Source organism: Leiobunum rupestre, chromosome 3 (genome assembly GCF_980474605.1).
Source record: "Leiobunum rupestre chromosome 3, qqLeiRupe1.1.hap1, whole genome shotgun sequence".
In the NCBI taxonomy this organism is placed as follows: Eukaryota; Metazoa; Arthropoda; class Arachnida; order Opiliones; family Sclerosomatidae; genus Leiobunum; species Leiobunum rupestre.
The window spans coordinates 7764960-7787713 of record NC_143386.1 but is presented as its reverse complement, the minus strand read 5'-3'; the positions used below and the strand labels follow the sequence as shown (position 1 = coordinate 7787713).

Below are 22754 nucleotides of genomic sequence, written 5' to 3'. Positions count from 1 at the left end.
TAATGAGCATTTTTATGTACATACACGTTATATTATTGGCTATTTGAGCGTGAATTGCAAAATTCAGAGCCATTATACAGTAAATTATTAGGATAAAGTTATGTTCTAGGTAAATTAAATGTATCATTATTATCAGCAATATCTGGGATTTAAATGGGTCCCCAGAATTATCTAAAAAAAAATTGTAAATATTACAAGAGCTAAAAAATACGCTGTAACATTTACACGTATATAGGAAATTAAATATCTATGTAAGAAAAAGTTTTTAGCCTATACATATGGTAAATAGAAATTTTCTTTACATTTTATTCACAATAACTAAAAACAAGCGAAGAACCCGATAATATATACTTGGTTATTTACAAATTTTATCCGTTAAGCGAATACATAACTATGGCAATCCAGCTGGCAACGTGGTAGCTTTTCCCTTGTTCTTTTTAACAAAAACTTTAATTACACCACTAAAGTCGGCACTAACAAATACGTAACCACTGTTATTAGTTTCGGAATGAGGTGGCTGATTTAGGACTGAAAGAGTTGGATCTTGTTGGTCCAATTGCGATAATATTAGACTAGGATTTGGCGCAAAAACTGCGGCAGTTACAACTGCATTATGGGCTGAAAGAAACGATATCAATGAGGCTCAATCTACATTAAACAGAAGTCGTTAAATACATTTAATGCCTTCCCAATAATAATTTCTGTCCCTTCTTGCTGAGGAGAATTTTGAATAATCATAATTGGTCTTCCACACGTATATGAACTGATTTTCAGAGCCACTTATGATGTATTTTCCATCGTGACTAGAAAATTCGTAACAATAATAAGTATTCATTAAGAGTTTTTAACATTAGATTATTATATTTACCTAAAATTAGATTTAATCTGACTGCTAAGATTTACATAGCCTTTATATTTGCATGAAAGCGAGAGATCTCTCAAGTCGTACATGCGGATACGAGAATCATTTGATGTCACTAATATCTATATAAAAGTTGATTATTATAAATTTATACCCATAGCACTGGCCTAAAAAAACGTGATATAAAACCTTATCTTCTCCAGGCATAGGCTCAATTCCACTGATTTTCCTTCCTTGTTTATTTTTACCCCGAGAGGATCGTACATGTATTTGCGTATAGTACTTTAGTTGCTAATAATTATATCATCATTACAAATTGAACCATACATTAGGGTTATTTACTATATTACCTCTGTGTGATAAAAAATGCACCTGCCATCGTACGAGCCAATGACTGCAAATTTCCCATTTTGGCAAAAACTAGCGGAAGTGATTAATTTGGTCTGACCATCTAGCTCATTCCAAAGAGCTACTTTCTTATCAGGAATGTTCCACAAGCGCAATTTACCATCGAGAGAACCGCTTAAAAAGTAACGGTCATCCTGTAACGACCAAGAAGTGTCATTCTTATTATTAATTTTTTTTATTAACTTACTCTTGGGTGAAATGCAATGGCTGTAACAAAGTCAATATGTTGGAAACAACAGAGGCACTCTTTACGAGAAATATGCCATAACCGAACTGTTTTATCCATGGAAGAGGACAAAATGAAATAATTCTATGGAAAAAATAATGTCAGTCGTTTGATAGCGATCAGAAACATTTAGTTTTCATACTTTGGACCAAGAAACATCAAGCAAGTCCGCCGTGTGTCCGTGGTAAGTACAAAAAGGTTTCGACATAAAAGGCCCCTTGTTGTCTTCACAATTTTCAGCATCCGGGTGGTGCTTTAAACATAGTTGCAATGGTTAGACCACAATTTGGATAGTTTAAATTAAAAAACTTGAAAGAGAAACTAACGAGTTTATTTGGATCTTCAGCCGAATGTTGAGATACTAAACTTTCTTGCGACGGTGTTGGTGAAACTTTAACTAAAAGAAAAATTTTCAGCTAAAAAGGAAGAATGAAAAGTCTAAGTCATTCAATTACTTTCAGCGTTATATCTTAGCCTCATTTCATTGAAATAGTTGTAGGAATCTCTCAAGACCCATATCCTGAGTATGTGATCTTGGCCCGCAGTAGCCTAAATGTAATTAAAAGTAAATATTTAAATTAACCACTGATAATTTTAAAACAATACCAGTAATCTTCCACAGTAGGAAAATTTCATAGTCCAAATAGCTCCCTGTAGAAAATGTTTAAATTGTTTAAGTTTGTTTTTAAACTTTTATCAACTGTGTAATTCAAGGATTACGGTATGTTCTCCTGTTAGGTCCTGAACCTCTTTCACATTATCAAATTCATGGGGGCCTTTGTGACCATGGGCTGCCTTAAACTTAAAACTAGGTCTTGTTTCCGCTGGGTTATCTTCTTCACTGTCTTCGATTTCTTCATTGTGTTTCGAATGATAAACTTCATCAGCTACATTCTTAATTTTGTTAACAGTTTTCTCAACGGTGCGCCCAATCATCTTTTTTAATTTTGCTCTGCATACATCAAATTTCAATTTAAACAAGATTCACAATTAAACAAAATATTTGAGACTTACGTCTTCTTTAAGACTGAAACAGAGTCCGAGACGAATGTCTTATGGGACTCTGCCACACTTTCTTCATCCGATTCTTTTTCCTTTTCTAAACTGGAATTACTAACATATTCCGACGTCAGCCTCATTATATGAAGCGATAGGGGGTTAATTCCTCTAGGCAGACGATCCTCAGCCAAACTCAAGGGTATAGCTTCACCCGTGTCAAGATTCAAAACCATTACTTGCTCTAATATTTCCTTTGAACCAAAATTTTTTATATTTAAAATCAGAAAATATCGGCATCCAAGGTCTAAAGTGAATTACCAAATCAGTTAAGGGTCTTCCAGAATCTGATCGGGTCCGCATCATGATATTAGCTTGGGCTAAATTATCATCAGTAGCTCCCCCACTGTTTCTTCTACTGTTAGATTTGCTAGAATTGGTGCCTAAGCTACCCTTGGGAGTTGGAAGCCTCGCTTCACTTTTATTGTCTGTAGCGTCATGATTTAATGCGGTTTCTTTGGTGGCTGTTGGTGCTCTGTCTCTTTCATGGTCCTATAAGTTTATGGGATTATGTATTCATTCTCAAGTGGAAATTAAAGGTGCAAGATCAATACGCACTTGAGGTTTAACCACATACTGGCCTCTGATAGCGCTTTTTAGGTCTAGTGAGTATTCTAATTCGTGAGCTATACTAGCAACAGCAGATGTTGGACTAGGAAGGCAAGGTACTCTCGATGTGTCCGGGAAGGGCTGAAATAAATGTTTTCATTAATGGGTTGATGGGTCTGACTGGTATTATTTGGTCACATAAGATTAGATATTTCTTATCAGGCACTGACTTTTCCCATTCGTCAAAAAATTTTACACTATCACTCACTGATAAGAAATTGATATTTTAAAACAAAAACTATCATCCGATAACAAGTTGAAATGTCAACTACTATTATTGAGGCAATTAACTAACTTTAATATTTTCCAAACTGTGTTGTTTAGCTGCTGCTTTACGTCGTCTTCGAGGTGGTGCCACAGGAGGTTGTGGCCCGTCATTGGAAACATTCCTATCACCTTTAGTGCTGGCCACCAGATCAGGTTCGGCTAAGGGAAATTTATGTCCAGTATCACCAGTAGAAATCATGCTATCTCTTGAATCAATGCTGAGAGTATCCACATTCACATCACCCAATAAATTTCCAATTTTTCCTAAACTAATGACACTATTCACTTCCGACTTGGACTCTTCAACCAATTCTTTTCTACTGAATAAAAAAAAATTAAAAATAGGAGTTTGTATCCATCTTTCGCAAAAGATAATGTTTATAAATAGTAACCTAAAAGGTAGTTTGGAATCCAATACACCCATATAAACACCATCGATTGAAGAAGCTTTGCTACTGGGTTGAGATTGCATTTCATCATCTTCATCAGTAAGCATTTTACGTCGCAGCTCCTCCACCTTTTTACGTCTTCGTTCATTTTCTCTGGCTTTTCTTTCAGCTTCTTTAATTTCTTCTAGAGTGGGACAAGGAGATTTTATTTCTTCCCAAGGGTTTGAGTCGTTCTATCAAATAGTAGTGATATTAATAAACAGTATCCACAAAGCAATTTAGTTTAAAGCGTATTAAACAATACCAATGGTTCCTTTAATGTTTCAATTCTTAGCATGAAATTGTACGTAAAACATTAGTTTATTTCGGTAAAAAAAGGTAAAATAAATAACAAGAAAAAAGGCCAAGGTAAAAATTCTAAGCCTTGGTCAAACTACCGTAAACTCGATGTTTTCGATTTCGAAACATTCATCGAACTATCTTGAGCATCAAAAAACTCTTCACAATCACTTTCTGAAGCCATAAGAATAAATTTAACTAAACTCTAAAAGAATTTTTTATATTACATGGAAAAATCAAAAAACACGATATCGCCGACGAATATTACGACGATTCTTTCCGTCATGTTCGCCATGACACTTTTTACGTCATCATCCGGGATGCGCGCGCGCGAAACGTCATGAAATTTTCAGAAGGCACAAACGAGAGACTGCGGTCTGAAATTAGGGAGTGTGAAATTTTTGGTGACGGGCTAAATAGGAACTTTTGTTTTTTTGGGACGCCAACTTAACCCTTTGTTGCGATTGTTTGATTACTTTTTAGCGTTTTTCGTTTCCCTAAGTTTCGTAGGTTAATATTTTATTTTAATTGAAACGTTCGACGATAAAGCGGATAAATGCAAGCCGCCGAACCGGCGGAAGAAATTCTACGAGCATCTCCCATGATCCTAAGCAATAAAATGGAGGATCTTTCCGTAGAAGTTTGCGGCGAAAACGGGGCCTATTACAAGGTGATTTTTCAGACAATTTGACATAACTCTTAATTGCGCTTATTAATTAACGAGCTACCGATACAGAGGCGAAAATTAGACTAGGAGATACATGACCAAATAGTTCGTGGCGTGAGCGCGGGAAACCCCCTTTCGTTAGGCTGTAAATAATTCCTGCCTTTGAGAGTCGTATAATGTGAAGCCGTACTAGCGAAGAAAGTGCCTCGTTCTCGGGGGGTAGCCTTTTTTTGTTTGTATCGTAGGGCCTTGGCTTAGTTCGCAAAATGCATTTTGACTGAGAATACAGATAATGGACAAATTTGGGCCCAACTAATAATAGACCTAGGCCTACTAATCGAAACGAAACCCTTAAATGTATTTTATAAAAATTTAAGCTTAGTTATAAAGAATTGTTTTAGATTTCCGGGTGGTTTAAAGAAGGTGTTTTGCATTTAATGATTTATGCAAAGTTGCAAACCCAATCTCTCTCAATTTTTGTTAGGGTCTAGGCATGGTCTAAGGAAGATGTCAGCTTGCTTTTTTCTAACAAAAACTTACTTTTTGTAGAGCCTAAAACTATTTTTACTTCTGTTTTTGTTGAAGTCATTGTTCTCTTCCAAAAGACAAGTACCCCTAATGGCCTTGAAACCACTGTTAGTTATTTGTTTTCAAGGGATCTTTAAAGATATAAAATTACAAAAATCTGCAATATTTCAAATATTTTGAAAAAATTGGGGCTAAGCTTTAATTATTGTATTTAAGTTTAAAGCTGAAATGCAAAGTGCTGGTCTATATATAAAACTTATTTATAGTAGCCACAAACATTTTTTTGTCAATCTTATTGACCAGTATTAGCAAGAGTGGTATAAGTATACCTCTAATAACACATGTGCCTAAATGAGTATAACAAATATCCATACCCAAATTTTTATTGGTTTTTACTATACGTCAAAAATATATCCGGCACAACAAAATATATTAACTAACTCCCATACTAAGTAGCTTGTAAGTTTTTTACGGTGGCAACAATTGTATAGTATATTTTCCTATTTTATTAGGCCTTCATCACAGACATTCATGATGAAGAAGTTTCTGTTGCCTTCGAGAATGAGTAACTTAATTTTGTTTTTGCATGCCACATGTTTTTATTCTGTTTTTGTTCTTATTTTATGTTCAATCTTGTTTAAACATTTATTAAACCTTTATTAGTCCAATTACCATTTTGTTTTTAAGTTGGCAGCCTGAAAGCAAGTTCCCATTCAGAAGAGTTAGACTACCACCTACGCCGAAGGAAGGTGACAAAAATGAAATTGTTGAAGGCCAAGAAGTGGAAGTATGTATATTTTTGCTACCTTTTCTGTAAAATTGGGTTTATTTAAAAATAAATTATTTTAAAGGTCTACTCTCGAGCCAATGAACAAGAAGCCTGTGGTTGGTGGCGAGCTTTAGTGAAAATGACGAAAGGGGAGTTTCATGTAGTCGAATATTTAGGATGGGAAACAACATATACAGAAATTGTTCCTGGGGAAAGATTAAGGCCAAAAAATACGAAGTAATTAGCCTTTTGATTGCATAAGGCTTAATTTTTATCGTAATTGTTTATTAATAGTCTAATATTACTTTGTAGCCCTCCTTTAACTAAGAGTACGTTTCACAAATTTGAATTGGAGGTTCCAGAAGATCTTAGAGAATAGTAAGCTTTTTCAATTTCTTCATAGCTCCAAACGTCCTCGTGGATATCAATTATTAGACCCCAAACTTTCAATGTTATGTATTTTTAAAAAGTTTTAGTAATATTTGGTTTCATTTTAGCTCAAAAGTGGAATCCACACACAAGGAGTTTAAAAAGGCCATAGAAGCTGTAGTCTGCAAATTCAATCCTGAAAAAAATTGCCTTATTATTATTGTAGGTTTTTATATCATTCGTCGCAGTTTACTTACCGATACAACCTTTAATTATGTATTTACCTTTATTAGTTTTCGTCACAGGCCAGGTCTGAAGTTGTTAAAAAAAGGGCAACTATGCTTAGCGATATGCACTTTCGGAATCTGCGACAGAAAGTTTTACTACTTAGCAGGACGGAAGAAGCGGCTCGCCAGTTGGAGGTGCGCCACAGCCGTCGGCTTGGTCGCCAGCTCGTACGTTGTACCTGTCAAAAAATCCTCTAAAGCCCTCTGTCGTATTTACCCTAAGGATCCATACCCTACACCTTTGTTTATCAAATATTTGGTTTGGTTGAGGGCACCTGGCCTCTTTTTAGGGAATTCCTTAATGGTTTCGGTCTCTTAATCACCTGTATTTACTAAATTTCTCAACCACTAATGAAAAAAAATCCTTTTGCTTTTGTTTTGGCTTTAATGTTGCATTTTTTATTTTTCCTTCTCACTAGTTTAGCACTTGACAAACTGTATGTGTAGTTTCTTCTGGGCATAGATTGTGTATTTAGCAGTTTGTTGGTTAAGCTAGTTGCCTGCAAAATTTATAATTTCTAATTTGTCTTAACACAAATGTAATTAAACCAAGGCTTAACTATTTGGTTAGGTACAATTTTGTTGCTAAAATTTATAAACTGATAATATTTAAGAACTCAAGCTTATGTGTTAAGATAGAATTTTGAAATCAAAAACCTAAATTTTGGGAAACCAAGTTTAATTTAGCAATTTGGATTTTGAAACTCGCTGAAATAAATTCCTAAATAAACAAATTAAAGTTAAGAACAACTTGGATATTCTAGGAAAATCTTAGCATACAACTAGCTTTGAAGGGCTGAAACTGGCTGGTTCTTGGAAATTTATTTTGATATGGCCACCTTAAAGCTAGTTTCAGCTCGAGATTAGCCTCTCACCTTAGTATATTCACTACCGAAACGAATCTAGGTGGTGTAACAGCGCTACCTTCTCAGTGGTTGCGCTTATGATCTAGCGTCTGCTACAGACACATTATAAAGCGATAAGAACATTTTTTCTTAAATAAACATCAAAATATAAGCAATTTAATAATGATAATATCATCTGCTTTAGCCTCTGGCAAACCAAAGGTGGCGTAGTAGGTAGTTTTCGGTCGTGAATAATGTAAAAGACTGAAAAAGGTGTTGTAGGCTTCTTATTAGCTTTCGATTTAATGATAACCTCTTTCATCATAAACTTAATTTTATCTTTTAAGGTGCTTTCAAAAATATTTTTTTTATCCATTTTGTACATAGAGTACTAGGTTAACTGTCGGTTCAGGGTATTTGGAAGAATTTAGCGTACGAGATGATTTAATGGGACTGGCTATCGGAGCTCACGGAGCTAATATTCAGAATGCCCGGAAACTTGATGGTATAACTGGTATTGATCTGGAAGAAACAACTTGTACCTTCAAAATTTATGGAGAGGTATGTATAAATATTGAAAGAGAATTGTTTTTCCGTAAGTGCTGTGAAGTAATGGTTAATTTTATTATTTTCCAGACCGAAGAGTCAGTAAAAAGAGCTAGGAGTATGTTAGAGTACGCCGAAGAGTCCATACAAGTGCCTAGAGCTCTCGTAGGTTAGTATAGACAACAACCCTGGCAGATTATTATCCAAAATCAAATTAAATTGACGATCTTACGGTTTCTTAGGTAAAGTAATAGGCAAAAATGGTCGCATAATACAAGAAATTGTGGACAAATCCGGCGTCGTACGTGTTAAAATTGAAGGAGACAGTGAAAACCAAACTCCACGTGAAGAGGTACTGTTTGTGGTAATTATAATAATTTTGATAACCTCTTTTTTCCTAAATGTTATTTTAAACTCTTACGAATCTACATATTCTGTAATTTGTAAAGGTTTTTAGTTTTGTGCAAAGGCTTATATTTTTGTCATTTGCTAAATGTTTGAGATTAATTGTCTCTAAAGTTTTTTCTTTAATACATACGTTGAGTAGGATTCGTCGTTTCAGGTACCTTTTGTGTTTGTCGGAACGATGGAAAGTATCACCAATGCCAAAATTCTGCTAGAATATCATCTGGCTCATCTCAAAGTAAGATATTTCTGTTCCTGAAACTCAATAGGTGCTTCAATAAAATCAATTCAGCAATTCACTAGAAAGTATTAATACATTTGAGCCTGGACAAGCAATCTATTCTTTTAATGGGCTTGAAACAGTGCCAAAAAAATTGTGTTAAAAGTTAGTTTTTTACATAGACACCTGCTTTTGTGCCCTTTCTGCATTAGTGAAATCCAGCTTTTCGAAAAACAGTCTATAAGTGAATGTTGAACCTAGATGACTTCATTTAACTTGAGAGGTTTTATTGAATCGCCTATTAAGACAACGGCTCTTATTAGATTCTGTAGTTACTTAAAAAATATAATTTTTTTAACAGGAAGTAGAAAAACTACGGCAAGAGAAATTAGAAATTGATCAGCAGCTAAGAAATCAAATGGGATCGGTGCAGAATTTCCCAATGCCAAGGCGAAGTGGTCCAGAAAGAGGTTACAATTCTGACATAGATGGAACTGGTGGAGGAACCGGAGGTAGTGGCCGGGGTCCTAGAGGTGGAATGGGAGGAAGTAACAGCGGAAGTGGTCCACCAAGAGGCCGAGGAAGGGGAGGAGGAGCCAGTGGCACGAACAGCTTAGGACGTCGTTGGGGCGGTGGAGGTGCTGGAGGAGACACGAGGGATTCTCGAGATGGACGAGACTCTAATTCTCGTTACACCAACAATACCGGTACTCATTCCTCTTCAAATACTTTAAGTGATTACATCTCTGGGGTTGATAAAAGGGGAAACCAAATGAATAGCGGTAATAGCAGGGGTGGCGGGAACTCTGGCAGTATAATCAGTCGGAGTGTCGTTAATTCCAACACAAACCCGAATAATATGCCAAATTGTTTAAATTCCACTTCCTCAGTATCATCGGGGTCTCAAAGTAACGGAAATAGTGGAATTTCTCGTCCTAACAGGGATACGCGAGACCAACGTAATGATAGGGGCGGGGGAAGAGGCAGTATACCTAACCGAAAGTAAACATTGAAATTTTTAAACAAATTGACGAGAAAATTACCAAAGTGAGAGCTCATAAATAAGTCTTTAAATTCATTGAGAGTTTATGTTTAACATCTTAGAGAATGCGAACTCTCGATGCGAATAAAAAAAAATTCGACCTTTTTCACTTGTCAAAAATTAAGTATTAAAAACGTAAAGAAACGGAGACAACAAAAAAATTGAGGAATATTTAAACAATTTTGCTATATTTAACCTTTGTGTGTCATAACAAAGAAAAGAAAATCATTCCCTCTCCCCCTTTTCACTTTAGTTTTATTTAAAATTTTGAAAATGTTTCAAAAAGAACATAATACTAAAATAATAGAGCTTTTGGCCTGTTTATTAAAGATCGTAGTAATTTTCGTGTCTCACTCGCAGCCTAATGTTAAAAAAAATTACACTAACCTTAAATTTTTGGGGGCATGGTTGGTGTTTAAAATTTCCTATTGAAATTTCACAGGAATATTAAGAAATATATACCGTCATCTACCTTGGTTAATATTAAAATGACTAACAAAGTCAAAAATTTTGTCCCAAATCTAACCTGTCTTTGCTTAAATATAGCTATGATTAACATCGTCATAACTGGACTTTCAGTGGTATATAAATTGACTAATTCTAATTTTGTTCTAAACGTTAATGTTATGTTAATTGAAGCTCTCTTGGAAAACAAATTAAAACTACGTAATAATTGTTGCTTAAAGTAAAAAAAAAAATGTTTGCTACCATTTAAAATTTCATTTAGCCTTAAAAATTAGATACATTCAAGAAAAAAATCTAAATTATAAAATCCCCACAGCCCCCTCTTTCTACTGTAGAAAATGTCAAAACAATCCAAAAAAAAGTATTGTATAACTTAATCACTTTAGTCGCTTCGTGTAGGAATTTTTGACGAACAATATCGCCATTATTAAGGTGATACGAACCTAATTTTGTTTAAGTGTATCTTTAAAAAAAAACATATATATGGTCTGGAGAGTTTTTTTCTTAGATCTACTACAATGACACCCTTGATGAGAAGTTGGTGTTTAATTTTGATAACCAACTAAATGACGTTTAAAAAAAAGTTTAGACTGACCCTTCTCTATTTAGAGAGAGCGAAAATTTCGCTAACTATATCAATGATAAAATGTTAACTAGAGTTTTTTTGGGGAAAAGCCTTTGTTTCAAAAGAAAAGAATTCCATCTTACATAAAACTCTGTTCGTACTTATTATTATTATTGATTTTTTAATGCACTGTTTGCATTTAGTTTGTTTTTTTTTTTGAATAATTTTAAAGCCCCAAGAAATGGTAGCTAAATCAGCGGTTTAGTGAATAACCATTCCTTTATTAACTAGTCTTCCATTTGTATAAAAATACATTTTTTTATTATTTCAACTTAATTTCGTATAAGTTAAAAAGTGATTTGTAGTTGTTACTACTTTGATTCTTGTTTTTTTGTTAGTTTTATTTTAAATATCTTCTTAAGCCAGAGGATCCTTTAAAATAGTCACCAGAAAATCATATATGCGTTATTTACCAAACTGTTGTACGCAACCATTTTTTACCCTTCTTGCAAATTTTTGCGGACATATAATATTGGACTCACACTTAGTGTTTTTTGAAATTTAACAATAATCCAATTTTGAAAAATTTGGATGTGGCAAAAATATTAACCACGTAACTATCAACCAGTTAATAAAAGAGTCTGGAAAACTCCTGTGAATGTGGAAAAAAAACTATCTAAAACACAAGCGAGCAAACGGCGTCGCACCGAACTGGGTTTGATCCTGTAGTTTTTGAGGGCTGTGTGATATCCTGAAGGGAGTTGAGTTTCTAACTAACAAAAGTGTGACAAAAATGAACGTTTGTTTTATCTTCTATAAGGGCGATGTTTTTCTTGTATTATATCATCGGGATAGTGAAAGTTTTTTTCTGTTGGGGAAAGTGAAAAACAAATATTGTGTTGTGAAAAACTTTATTAGAAAATTGCGTTTGTGGAAAGGTTTTTTTTCTGGAAAGAAATTGGAAAGCTCATTTTTGAGGGTCAGTTAGATAAAAGAAATAGTATTTGTAACACTAAAAATATAAGAAAAAATTGCTTGGTCAGTCATTTTGCTTGTTTACTTATAATTTACGAACTTTTTGAGATGTGTAAACAGGACTTGGCCTTAAATGTAATTCCCACGGATTAGTCCCTATATAAAATCTCTATTTGGTCAATAACAACGGAAACTAGAAAAAAAGAAATAAACAAAACGAAGTCATAACGTAATTTACCAAAAATAACGGAGAGAGAGAGTTTAAGTGGTAAATATGTCGGAGTTTCTTATTGATGAATAAACTCAATGACAAAATACCGCGAGATAAAGGAATGTATGAATAAATTAATGGAAGAAAGGCTTTTAATTTATTGAAAAATTTGTCTGCAAGCCTTTTTAGAGAGTATATGTGAGATTTGTAATGGTCAATGACGAGAATAAAACGCTCGTAGATAAGCATATATACTCTCTCTCTCTCTTTCTTCGAAGTCAAGCAGGGATGAAAGTTTTTCAGAGGTTTGGCCACGTCTTGTACAGTTTCTCCATCCTAACTACCACAAAAAATTTTAAAAATGCTTTTGTGAGTTTTTTACATAGTTCCCTCATGGCTTATCATTTTCCTGAATCATTAATTTCATTTTTTATATAAAAAGAAAAATTAACGAGGTGAAGTCCCTCATTGTAATAAAGCCGCCACATTGCAAAATATCACTCTTGTAAATTTTATTTTTAACTTTTTTCACTTTCTGTTAAAGAAAAGGTTTCAAAATTTTTACCCACAAATTTGTTTCCGTAATTTAATTATCAACTTGTAATGAAATTTGAAATTAGTAACCTTTTCTTTAATGTGTTGGGAATGTTGCGTTAACCTTTTTTTAACAATTCATACTACTAATACTAATTAAGTTAGTTATTGATCTATTTTTTATTTGCTTGCTTAACGCACGTTCCCTGATAAACCTAGTTTTTTGCATTGCAAAATAATTTTTTTTTCGCAAATTGAAAACGGCTCTTTCATCCCTGCTTTTTTTTATTAACATTAGACTTGTTTTATATTTCGTAATTTATTTCCCTCATGTAAAGTCACACTACATTATCGCTATTATTTGTACCATAGCAGTAAGATTTTGGTGTATTCTGTATAATTTTATAGTAGATTTTTTCCCCATATTATGTATAGCCATGGTTTTTAATCGATTATGTGAAAGAATTAACAGGGCTGAAAGGGTCATTTCAATTCTCGATAACCTTTTTTTTTTTTAAATATAAGCCAACTTATTCGAGGAATAAATTGAAGCTTAACTTTTAGATGTAAACTAAAATTTGTTAATAGAGGGGAAAAAGAAAATTTGTTGCAGTTTGCTCAGGTGAGTGAATTGAAAATCCCATTCAGCCCTGTTTTTTTTATTTTTATTTTTTATACTAATTTGTTTGGCTGAGTTAAGAGCTTATGGCTATGTATTAAGAGAATCATGCTTTTACTATTATAGGGTCACGAAATGAAGGTGGATTAATGAGAGAACTTTTAAATGAAGACAAGGTTTCTGATCTCCCTCCACGCCAGCGTGGGAAAAATGACCGTAGAAGAGTTCATGATGAAGATGAATCAGTTCTGGATAGTCACGAAGTTTCAAGCATCGCTAGTTTAGACAGAGGTGTGTTACAATTTCAATCTTTCATATTGACTACTCAATTACGTGATTTTTATAGTAAAGCTCATTTTCCAGAGAGCGTATCTTCAGTCGAAGGTTCCGTAAACAGGCGTAGGAAACCTCGTAGGAGGCGTGTGAAGCGCTACGGTAGTGAAGCGCCAAGCGATCCTCCAACAAGGGAAATTTCCGGAGCAAATGAAAGGCCATATTCGGAACCGAGAGATATGCCATCAGTAAGTGGAGCACCACAAAAATCTAAACCAGCGAAGGAAACAAACCAATATTCAGGATCATCAATTACTAATGCTATTTTGCAAAATGGAGGAAATGTTTCTAATTCAAACAACAACAACAACAACAACAACAACAAAGGCGCATTGCCCGAGGATAATGTTATTAATAACAATGGAGTTAATCAGAATTCGAGTCAAACAAATACCCCCAAGCAACAGAGAGAGCCACGAGAACCGAGGAAAAATCGTTCGAATCAAGCGGAAGGTACGACTAACGCTACAAAAAAGGAAGAATCAGGTCACAAAGAAGCGAATATGGTGAATGGCACAGCTTGAAATTGAATGGAACTTAGATTTGTTGTTTTTGTTTTTCTATTTTTCTCTCCAAATTCATCTTGTTTTTGGAGATGGATGATGTTAGTGCGAGAGAGATTTGACGTACAAAATATTTGGGAATGTGAGTATGCCGTATTAAAAACAGGTTGGTGCTACTGGGATTTTTCCTCTTTTTAGAAACTGTGCGTAAAAAGAATGCAATTTGAAGGGTTGACTTTGTTTTAGACTTTTTTTTCTCTTTAGGATTTCGAAATTTTTATAACACTTTTTAAGAAAGTCTCACCATTTAATTTTGTTGTACAAAATTTAGTCTTAGAGTTTAAGCCTTTAATTTAAGTTGCTAGTAATAATTCCTAGTATTATATTCTTAAAGATGAATTAAAACTGGCACGTTCTGTGGTTTAAACAATCTCCTCCCTTTGAAAATGCAGTTATCTTTTCTCCATATCAAAATTGGTTTTTTGAATGTTAAAACCGCTAGGCTCTAGCATTTAAGACTTTTATTACGTGTAAATGTATTACAAAACGTAAGAAAACGCTCAATAGTATAAAGAAACTTTCAAAATAAAATTGTGAGCCATTTCTCTCTCTATGTAATATATTTTGTTTTCACGTTAATTCCCTCTAACGATTTACTTAAAAGCATATACATTATCTTCAAGAATTTTTGTTTAGGCTAAACGAGTATTGCTACCCACTATAGTTCTACACTCGTATTGAATTAAGTCTCAAAAGACTAACAAGACTTTTGTTAAAATTTTCTTTCGCTTTTGACATTGTTCATTTTTTACTTATTTTCATCTAGTTTTTATGTTAAAAGTAGGATTTAAAAAAAACATCTGTCAACATCCCCGTAAAATATAAAATAACCTATAAGTTACATTTGTAGAACTTAACGTATTATAAACAAAGAATTGCAGTAATTGTTAAACATAGACTGGTTGTTAATATTATAGGTAATTATAGCTACTTAGCTGTTTTTTGTGAAAAATGAAAAAAGATTTGATGAAAAGGTATAAAAAAGGAAAAATTGTACTACATGGGTTTTCTATCTTTTTTTTTGTACATACACATATCTCAACTATTTATTACAAATTTCCAAGATGAGTAAGAAACTTAACCGTATTAACTATTAAGGACATTTTCCTAATAACCTTTTGACTATTACCTCCTTTGCGTAGTGTTTCATACCAACACTAAATTCTAAAATATACCAAGTGTATAACCTCTTTTATTCAGATCAAATTTGCTGAATAACATACGGAGAATGACAAAACAAAGTTGATGTTTATGATAAATGCTCTGATATAAAACAATAAAAAAAAGTTTTCTGTCCAATGTTTTCTCATTGAAGTTACTCTCAACGCATTTTTTTTTATACTTTCAAATTGACCGCCATCTAAATATTCAACGCCCCTACAGAAATACGCGTGACGTGATTGGTCAAAGTTATTGTCAGATTTTTTTCGTCTGTCAAACGTCAAAATTAATTTTCGGTTGTCGCTTTAGAGTTTGTCGTTTATTTGTTAATTACAATTAACTTTAAAGTTAGTTATTTCCGATTCGAATGTAACTCGAGAATTATAACGCATTATCGAAATATACATAGGTTATTTTGGTCCACATTTCTTAAGAAACTCTCATAGAAAGTCAATTTGAAGAATTTCTACTTAACTTTTCTTATTTAATTCCAGCTATTTTGGTTTAAATACGAGGGTAAGACCTGGGTTGAAGCGTTCTTTTTCTTTGAAGTAGTCAAATAAACCATGGTGGCGGCATCCCTGATAATATGATATTTCTTGTTGTTAACAAGAATCCTGTATGTGTGGGGGAGGAAGGAAGGTGAAGCCAGGTTTTTTTCTTTAGGGGGTCACGCTTGTCTAAGGTCATCCCGGCTAGAGGATAGCGCCGCCGATCGAACGCCGCCGCCGCTGATTATTTAGATAACGCCGAAACGCCGCCGCCGATAAATTTAATATCGGCGGCGCTACCGCCGCCGCCGCCGAAACATTTTTATTTCGCCGCCGAATTAATTTCCATTATTAAAGTATAATAATTGCGTTGTGAGATCTAAATTCGAACTACATAGATTTTTCTTTTGGTAGTGCTACGATTCCTAGGCTGTTGGGTGCCCCGTACTAGCGTTATAAAATTGGAAATAATTAATAATTTCCAATAGATCTGTCACCACTGCACCGCACGCACCAAGATTTTCTGCAGCAGATAGCTGGGATCGGAGAGAGAACCGAATTCGGCTTTGGAGTTGCCTCACCTCGTATTTTGTAATAAGTACAGAAACATATCAGCTGCATTCAGCAATAACTAGTCTAATATATTTTAAAAATTCCTTTGATACAAAGATAAAATAATTTGTGATAATAGACTTAAATGCGCGGGGGAAAAACGGGTTTTGGACGGATGAAATTTCTGCGGTAGAGGGCTGGCTCGTTGGTTGTCTGTACGATAATGGCGGCGCCCAGTAAAAGTTTCTAAAAAGAGTGTATAGATAATAATACTAGTGAAATGGTAGTAAATAAGTACAATATTGTTATTACTAGCGTAAATGTTTTAGTTTAATAGTATCATATGTAACATAGTTACTCATAAGTGTGCCTCTGTTTAACATCTCTGTATTAAAAATTTAAATGAGACCTTGTTTCACAGCCACCAAAGACTATATAAAGCTACGCGTAGCTTTATATAGTCTTTGACAGCCCCCAAAGAAAATACAGCACTAACGTCGCGTAAAACTGGTTTTAACTTCCTTCCCCCCTCCGCCAGAACTAGTTTTGATGACGATAAAACCGTCATCGACTGGGAAGTGACGTCAACTACGTCGTATCCTTGCATCAAGGTCTCATTTTGATAAAGGTCTTTCTGAACACTTATAATTAAATAAGTTACATATGATAGTATGTAACCAAAGTTACCTCTTCTTCGTTTTGGAAACAAATGGTTCCTATTTTAATAAAATACATTCTATTAAACCTGTATTTTTTTTAAATGTGTTTAACAGTTTAAGTTCTAGCGGTCTATTAGAAGACTGGCGCTATTTCTGAGGGGGGGGGGCAGTTTTTTCCCTTAGGCGCCGCCGCCGCCGATTTTTTTCAACGCCGCCGATTATTTTCTGCAAATCGGCGCGCCACGCCGCCGCCGAACTAATTATCGTTCCCGTCGCCGCCGTTGAAAATTGGTTCGGCGCTATGCTCTAATCCCGGCTTCCACGAATCCACGCGCAGAAATAGAAATTGGCTCGTGCCAACGCTAAGCGAGCCCAAGGGCCGTCCCAGGTCGCACCTTCGAAACTCTGTGGGTTCTTCATAGTTAAGGGGGTGAAAGGAGACAAGCCATTTGGATAGATCTATCCCCGAGATTACAGGGTGCCGCGGAGATAGTTCATTATTTTATCTTCTAGATCCGGCAAGCAGCTGGGCCCTAGAATTTGACCATGTTTTTATAGCTCCGTCTTTGAGGGTCTCTCTATTAATACCAAGAATTTATTTATTTATTTTTAGTGAGAATAGCTATGTTGAGGCGATCCTCGGCTATCGTGGTCGAATTTCTCCCCGCCAAGAGTGAGAGGAAACGAAAAACGTCACCGACGTAGTGTTCAACGCGTCGGAGGACGTCAGTTTTAGGGAACCAATGAGAGACCGGGATGAACTAGCGTGAGGGGGATTGGTAGCGACGCAAAAAATCGCCTTCACATAGTCCCTCTCACCATGGAATGCTCTCACTTCAGCCTTCTCATTGTAGAAAACCCATTTTAGCGGTTATTTTCTGTCCACTTGTAGACCCAATTGCCGTTTGTTTCCTCGTTTTTGAAAAAAAAATAAAATATATATATATATTACTTTTCGGCTGAAGGGAACGTGGAAAAGTTTATCGTTATGGTAAAGAAGCGTTTTGCAGGAGGTCGGGGAGGGTTCCCGAAATGATTTTCGGCTTTCACACGCGGACGACTAAAAAACCTCACGAAATTTCGTGCCCAGACTGTGTACGGTCGTTTTGGTCTAGCCATACTGTTTGTCTATAATTCCGGTATTGTACTAAAAATTCTATTTTCACCAAAACTATTGTCAAGGCTTGTTCTAGCCGGATATTATTGAAATTCGTCCATTTTCTATTTTACCGTGTTTGTCTTTCCTCTATCCAATATAGGGTATTACGTCACCGGCTCGCGGGTGGGGGGAACCCATTTTTGATTGGAATTTAATTGGCGGACCACGTGGCCCGGTGGTTATTACATCACGGATGTCACGACCGGCCACGTGCTATCAGAGCGTGAACGCGCGCGCCAGTTTCGAAGAGAAAGCGCACCACGCGTTTCACGAAGTTTGAAAAACGCAGCGTTGGCGCCGAGAGGGATGCGGTTCCGTCCGAGACACGAATTTCTCTCCTGACGTTAAGACGTGAAAAAACATTGATGGCTTTCGGATAGTGGGAAAATGGACGCTAGAGAAACCATTATTTCGTTTCCCGGCGCCAATTTCCTTCTATAACGTGAATTGGCGGATGTAAGGGCTTATTTTGGTTTGCCGCCTTGGGGTCTCGCATAAAGTCCTTTAGACACTCGAAAACATTGGTGATGGCCAACTCCATAAAGGGAGTACGAACTTATCGTGGATCCACGAATTTCACCTTTCTGCCACAAGCTAGGGGTGGCGCTAGTTACGTCATAGCAGATTATTTTTAGATTTAGTTCATACTCCCTTTAAGAAGACCATTTCATTACTGTTTTAACAGTGTTGAGAGTGCATTTTAAAACATCTTCAAGGAAATCGCCAAGAAGTAATATTTCCGAGAGCCAGGACCGGCAAGCTACTTGTTGAAATAATGTAAACTTATCACCTGTAAGGTATGCAACAAGAGTTTCCTTTCTACCAGGTCTGTCCAGGTATATTTTTTTTTGACATGTTAAGACTTCGAAAAAACACGACGCGACGTTCTGTTTACAGTTGAAAAGTTGCCATTATTTCAACAAACACTATATAAACAGTGAGAAAACACTTACGTTCTAGTAAGAAACCTACTACTACAAAAACGACGGGAATTTTCAATAATTTTTCCTATAATGGAATGCTTAGTGGGGGTTTCCATACTCTGAATTTTACTGCATAGGGGGTTAAGTTTAGGTAAACAATTTTATCGATTAACCAAATTTCACAGAATAAAATCGTTTTCGAAATATTATTTTCGTGGTTCAGGGTTGCCACAAATTTTATCTTGACACTTTTTGAAGGTAATTTTACTCTAGATCGATGAGAAATTCTGTGATTATTATTTCGCTCATTGAAAGTTTTGCTAATCTTTTTTCGTAAAACAGAACTTTTATACTGAAATATAAGTTGTTTAAAAAATTTTAACTTCAGAATAATGTAAATTATAAAATAAAAAATGGTCTAATGTTGGTCTTACAAAGTCAGGGAAAATCTCTTAAAATGCATCACCTAATTTCACATTTTGGGGATTTGTTTTTAACAGACTTGGATTTTATGGATCTAGCTCAGGCAGTTCAAAACGCCTCATTATAGAAATTAAATTTGAAAACAAGAGTGATTTTCCAAAATCCAGAAAAATATAGTTTTCCAGGGAAGTTTTCATTGGGTTAGGGGCTAAATAGTGGTATGAGAATTCGTAGAGAATCAACTATTCGTCTTTCGAACATTGGCATCACAGATTGAAAGTGATGGGCCGAAACCGATACGATAAAGGTATCTGTTACTGATATCTCGATATTGCCGATTAATCGGTTCGCGTCTAGATTACCGATTTTTACCTATACCGATATTTTCCGCTATTTTAAAACCAATATTCTCAGAGGGCCCCACTAACCTTGATCTTTGGCTTTGCTAATTATGGGAAAATATCGGTATCAGTAAAAATCGGTTAGATATCGGTAATTATCGGTTAGATATCGGTAATTATCGGTTAGATATCGGTAATTATCGGTTAGATATCGGTAATTATCGGTTAGATATCGGTAATTATCGGTTATATATCGGTAAAAATCACTCAGATATCGGTAATTATCGGTTATATATCGGTAAACATCGTTCAGATATCGGTAATTATCGGTTATATATCGGTAAACATCGTTCAGATATCGGTAATTATCGGTTATATATCGGTAAAAATCGCTCAGATATCGGTAATTATCGGTTATATATCGGTAAAAATCGCTCAGATATCGGTAATTATCGGTTAGATATCGGTATCGGTTAAATGACGAAATCGACCAACACTTGAAATTGAATTATATTTTATGAGAAGTATTTTATTAATTCATTTATTTATTTTAACAATTGCCGAAAGCATTCTTTATCTAGGACCCCACATTTAGGGTTGTAAGCTTCTTCATTTTTGTGTGTGTGGGGGGGGGGGGGGGTTAGCTGTTTTCCCGAAGCGGACACGGTGCTCTTGACCCCTTGATTTGACCCCGGCATCAGAAAAGGAACACGACCTCGGCCGCCCCCTGACCCCGAACGCCCCTAAACGAAGAACTCGTGCTTCATAATGGTTAACTCCAGCTGAGCGGGCTAGGTCCTGGTTCCTTTCATACGGATATATTTTTCTTTCCTAGCTCAGAAATCCGGCTGTAAGGTATACGTACGCACGAGCCGCGCGTATACCTGGCCGCTATTACCAACCTGCCTACGTTCTAGTTCCTTCTAAATCTGCCTTATCTAAACTACCCTCTAGATCCGTATTGGCATTTCTAGCCAGCTAGACTTCGACGTGGTTTGTTGGAAATCAAACAATAGCTTCTTCTGTTTTTAGTTCATTGGCAATGTCGCACCTTGATCTACGTTTCAAATTACAGCCGGGGCCCCAACAACATTATTTCTTCCATATACTTTTGAAACTCGCCCAGCTCGTTCTGTAACAGTTTTCTCGGAAAATCGTTAGAATTAACGGGAGTGTTTTTTTTTTAATAATTTTTCTTCGTGATTAAAGGGTACGAAAGATTGTAATTCCAAAACCGTTTTTCGAAAACCCACTAAATCAATCACGGGCTACGTCCTATGAAATTGCTTACGTTGGTTGTCTGTTATTCCAAAGTTTTTACCTAAGACTCGGTGATCTCCCCATTATTAATAAAACCATTTTTTCCTAATTTTAGTATGCCACAAATTTCTTAGGTGCCCAATAAATTATAAAGTGGTTTTTCTTCTAACGTTAGTAACCCAAAAATAGGTCCACAGATTTCTCGGGCGCCACATAAATAGTAAAACCGATTTGGTTTTATAATTTGTGTATCTCCCAAAAAGATGTTCCCAGTTTTGTTGGGCGCCGGATTTTCCTAATTTTTTTCCCGAAAAAAACGTATCGCAGTGTTTTCGGGCGCCCCGTAATTAATAAAACTTATTTTATTTTTTAAATATTGGTAACGCAAAGAAGATCAGGTGCCCTTTTCATAAATACTTGTAGAGGTAATAGTGAGTGTAAGGAGCTGTTAGCTCCCGTGGCATGAAGGGCTAGCCATCACCCTCCTACGCATTATAACCCGGCTACCTGAACTAATGGCTTGAAAAGTTGCTCGATGACTCAAGTCCAAGCGTGTGCCTTGGGTATTAGCCTAACTGATTATTATTTATGTATTATTTATTTTTTAATATTGGTAACCCGAAAAAGATCCACAGATTTTTAGGGTGCACCCGAGACCCGTAAAACATAAAAGTGTTCTTATTTTCAAATATCGGTACTCCAAAGATAAAGATATCTCAGGCGCCCAAGTAATTAATAAAACCGGTTCTGGTTCCTAATTTTATTATCCTAAAAGAAACCCTGCATAATCCTTGGGCGCCCCATATGTAGCTATAGCCCAAGGGCATGGTACCCTCGTAGTTTCCCATCGAAATGATATCTGACACTACGTTGATGATTCCCACTTTCGTAATGGATAGATTGGATATTTACGCATGGCGTTAATCTGCCTATTCGCGACGTCTTGTTTGGATTTCAATTAAAGGTGCAATATGATTATTTCTTGCAAGTTATTTCTTTACGACTAACTAGAGATTTCTATTAATGGGTTATTAGACATAATTTACATCGGCGCCTTTCCAACTTTCTCCAAACCCTGCAGCTTTCTCGGTACTCATTTCTACATTTAAATTATATTTTTTTCTGTGTTCTTTCAAATCCGGTTACATTTTTAAATTTTCAAACTAAACGTATAACCGTTTTCTTAGGACAACCAAGAATTTATTGATTTCTACTTAGGTAGAATAACTATATAGAGACTATCCTTGGGCATCCTGCTCTAATTTATGCCTGGCACAAGCGACGTGCCCTTGAATAGGTGATTCTGAAATATAATTACGACAAATACATGTATAAAAGAGTTATTTTTTTGGGCGCGCGCTCTTGATATAGAGTGTTGTCGTCTGATACGATTTTGAAAACTTGTAACGTCACAGCTGTAGTGTTAATAGTGGCCACCATGACAGTTACCGTTTTTATCAATAGGCAAATTACAATGGTGACGTCGCAGGGTTTCAGACGACAACACTCTATATTAGGTGGTTTTTTTTCACCTGTCCGATGGCAAAAAGTGTAAACTTTTTACCCCAAAACGTTTTATTCGCCTGTTCTCGGGGTAAGATTTACCCTGTCCCGAATTAGTCATATATTGATGACCTCACCACCGGTCGCCATCTTAAAACAAAACTACGGCTGCTACGTGCTACC

At 35.6% G+C, this 22754-nt stretch overlaps 2 protein-coding genes across 8 annotated transcripts; one reads left to right on the top strand and one right to left on the bottom strand.

Moving 5' to 3' along the window:
• Positions 1-2: 2 nt before the first annotated feature.
• LOC149949261 (WD repeat-containing protein 44) lies at positions 3-4484 on the bottom strand. 2 transcript variants are annotated; one of them, XM_090167702.1, is made up of 18 exons: positions 4255-4484; positions 4122-4146; positions 3821-4050; positions 3457-3748; positions 3111-3242; positions 2814-3044; positions 2511-2746; positions 2217-2448; positions 2103-2147; positions 1952-2045; positions 1823-1893; positions 1639-1749; positions 1458-1580; positions 1213-1404; positions 1052-1153; positions 869-984; positions 676-803; positions 3-618 (listed from the first exon to the last, which is right to left on the bottom strand). In XM_090167702.1, exons 1-18 carry the CDS (start codon positions 4338-4340, stop codon positions 392-394), a joined length of 2673 nt encoding a protein of 890 aa, XP_090023828.1. In that variant the 5' UTR covers positions 4341-4484; the 3' UTR covers positions 3-391. The 2 variants fall into 2 exon arrangements, with proteins under 2 accessions (XP_090023828.1, XP_090023829.1); XM_090167703.1 differs by having other exon boundaries at positions 3457-3745.
• Positions 4485-4548: 64 nt separating this feature from the next.
• On the top strand, positions 4549-15339 carry Fmr1 (synaptic functional regulator FMR1). Of its 6 annotated transcripts, none has more exons than XM_090167709.1 (14): positions 4549-4826; positions 5864-5916; positions 6039-6138; positions 6203-6357; positions 6433-6498; positions 6618-6711; positions 6783-6911; positions 8009-8182; positions 8258-8336; positions 8410-8531; positions 8715-8810; positions 9154-9499; positions 13330-13494; positions 13567-15339. In XM_090167709.1, exons 1-14 carry the CDS (start codon positions 4713-4715, stop codon positions 14058-14060), a joined length of 2187 nt encoding a protein of 728 aa, XP_090023835.1. In that variant the 5' UTR covers positions 4549-4712; the 3' UTR covers positions 14061-15339. The 6 variants fall into 6 exon arrangements, with proteins under 6 accessions (XP_090023835.1, XP_090023834.1, XP_090023833.1 ...); XM_090167708.1 differs by having other exon boundaries at positions 6015-6138; XM_090167707.1 differs by having other exon boundaries at positions 6015-6138; positions 6783-6944; positions 8410-8519; positions 8730-8810.
• The last annotated feature ends 7415 nt before the right edge of the window (positions 15340-22754 follow it).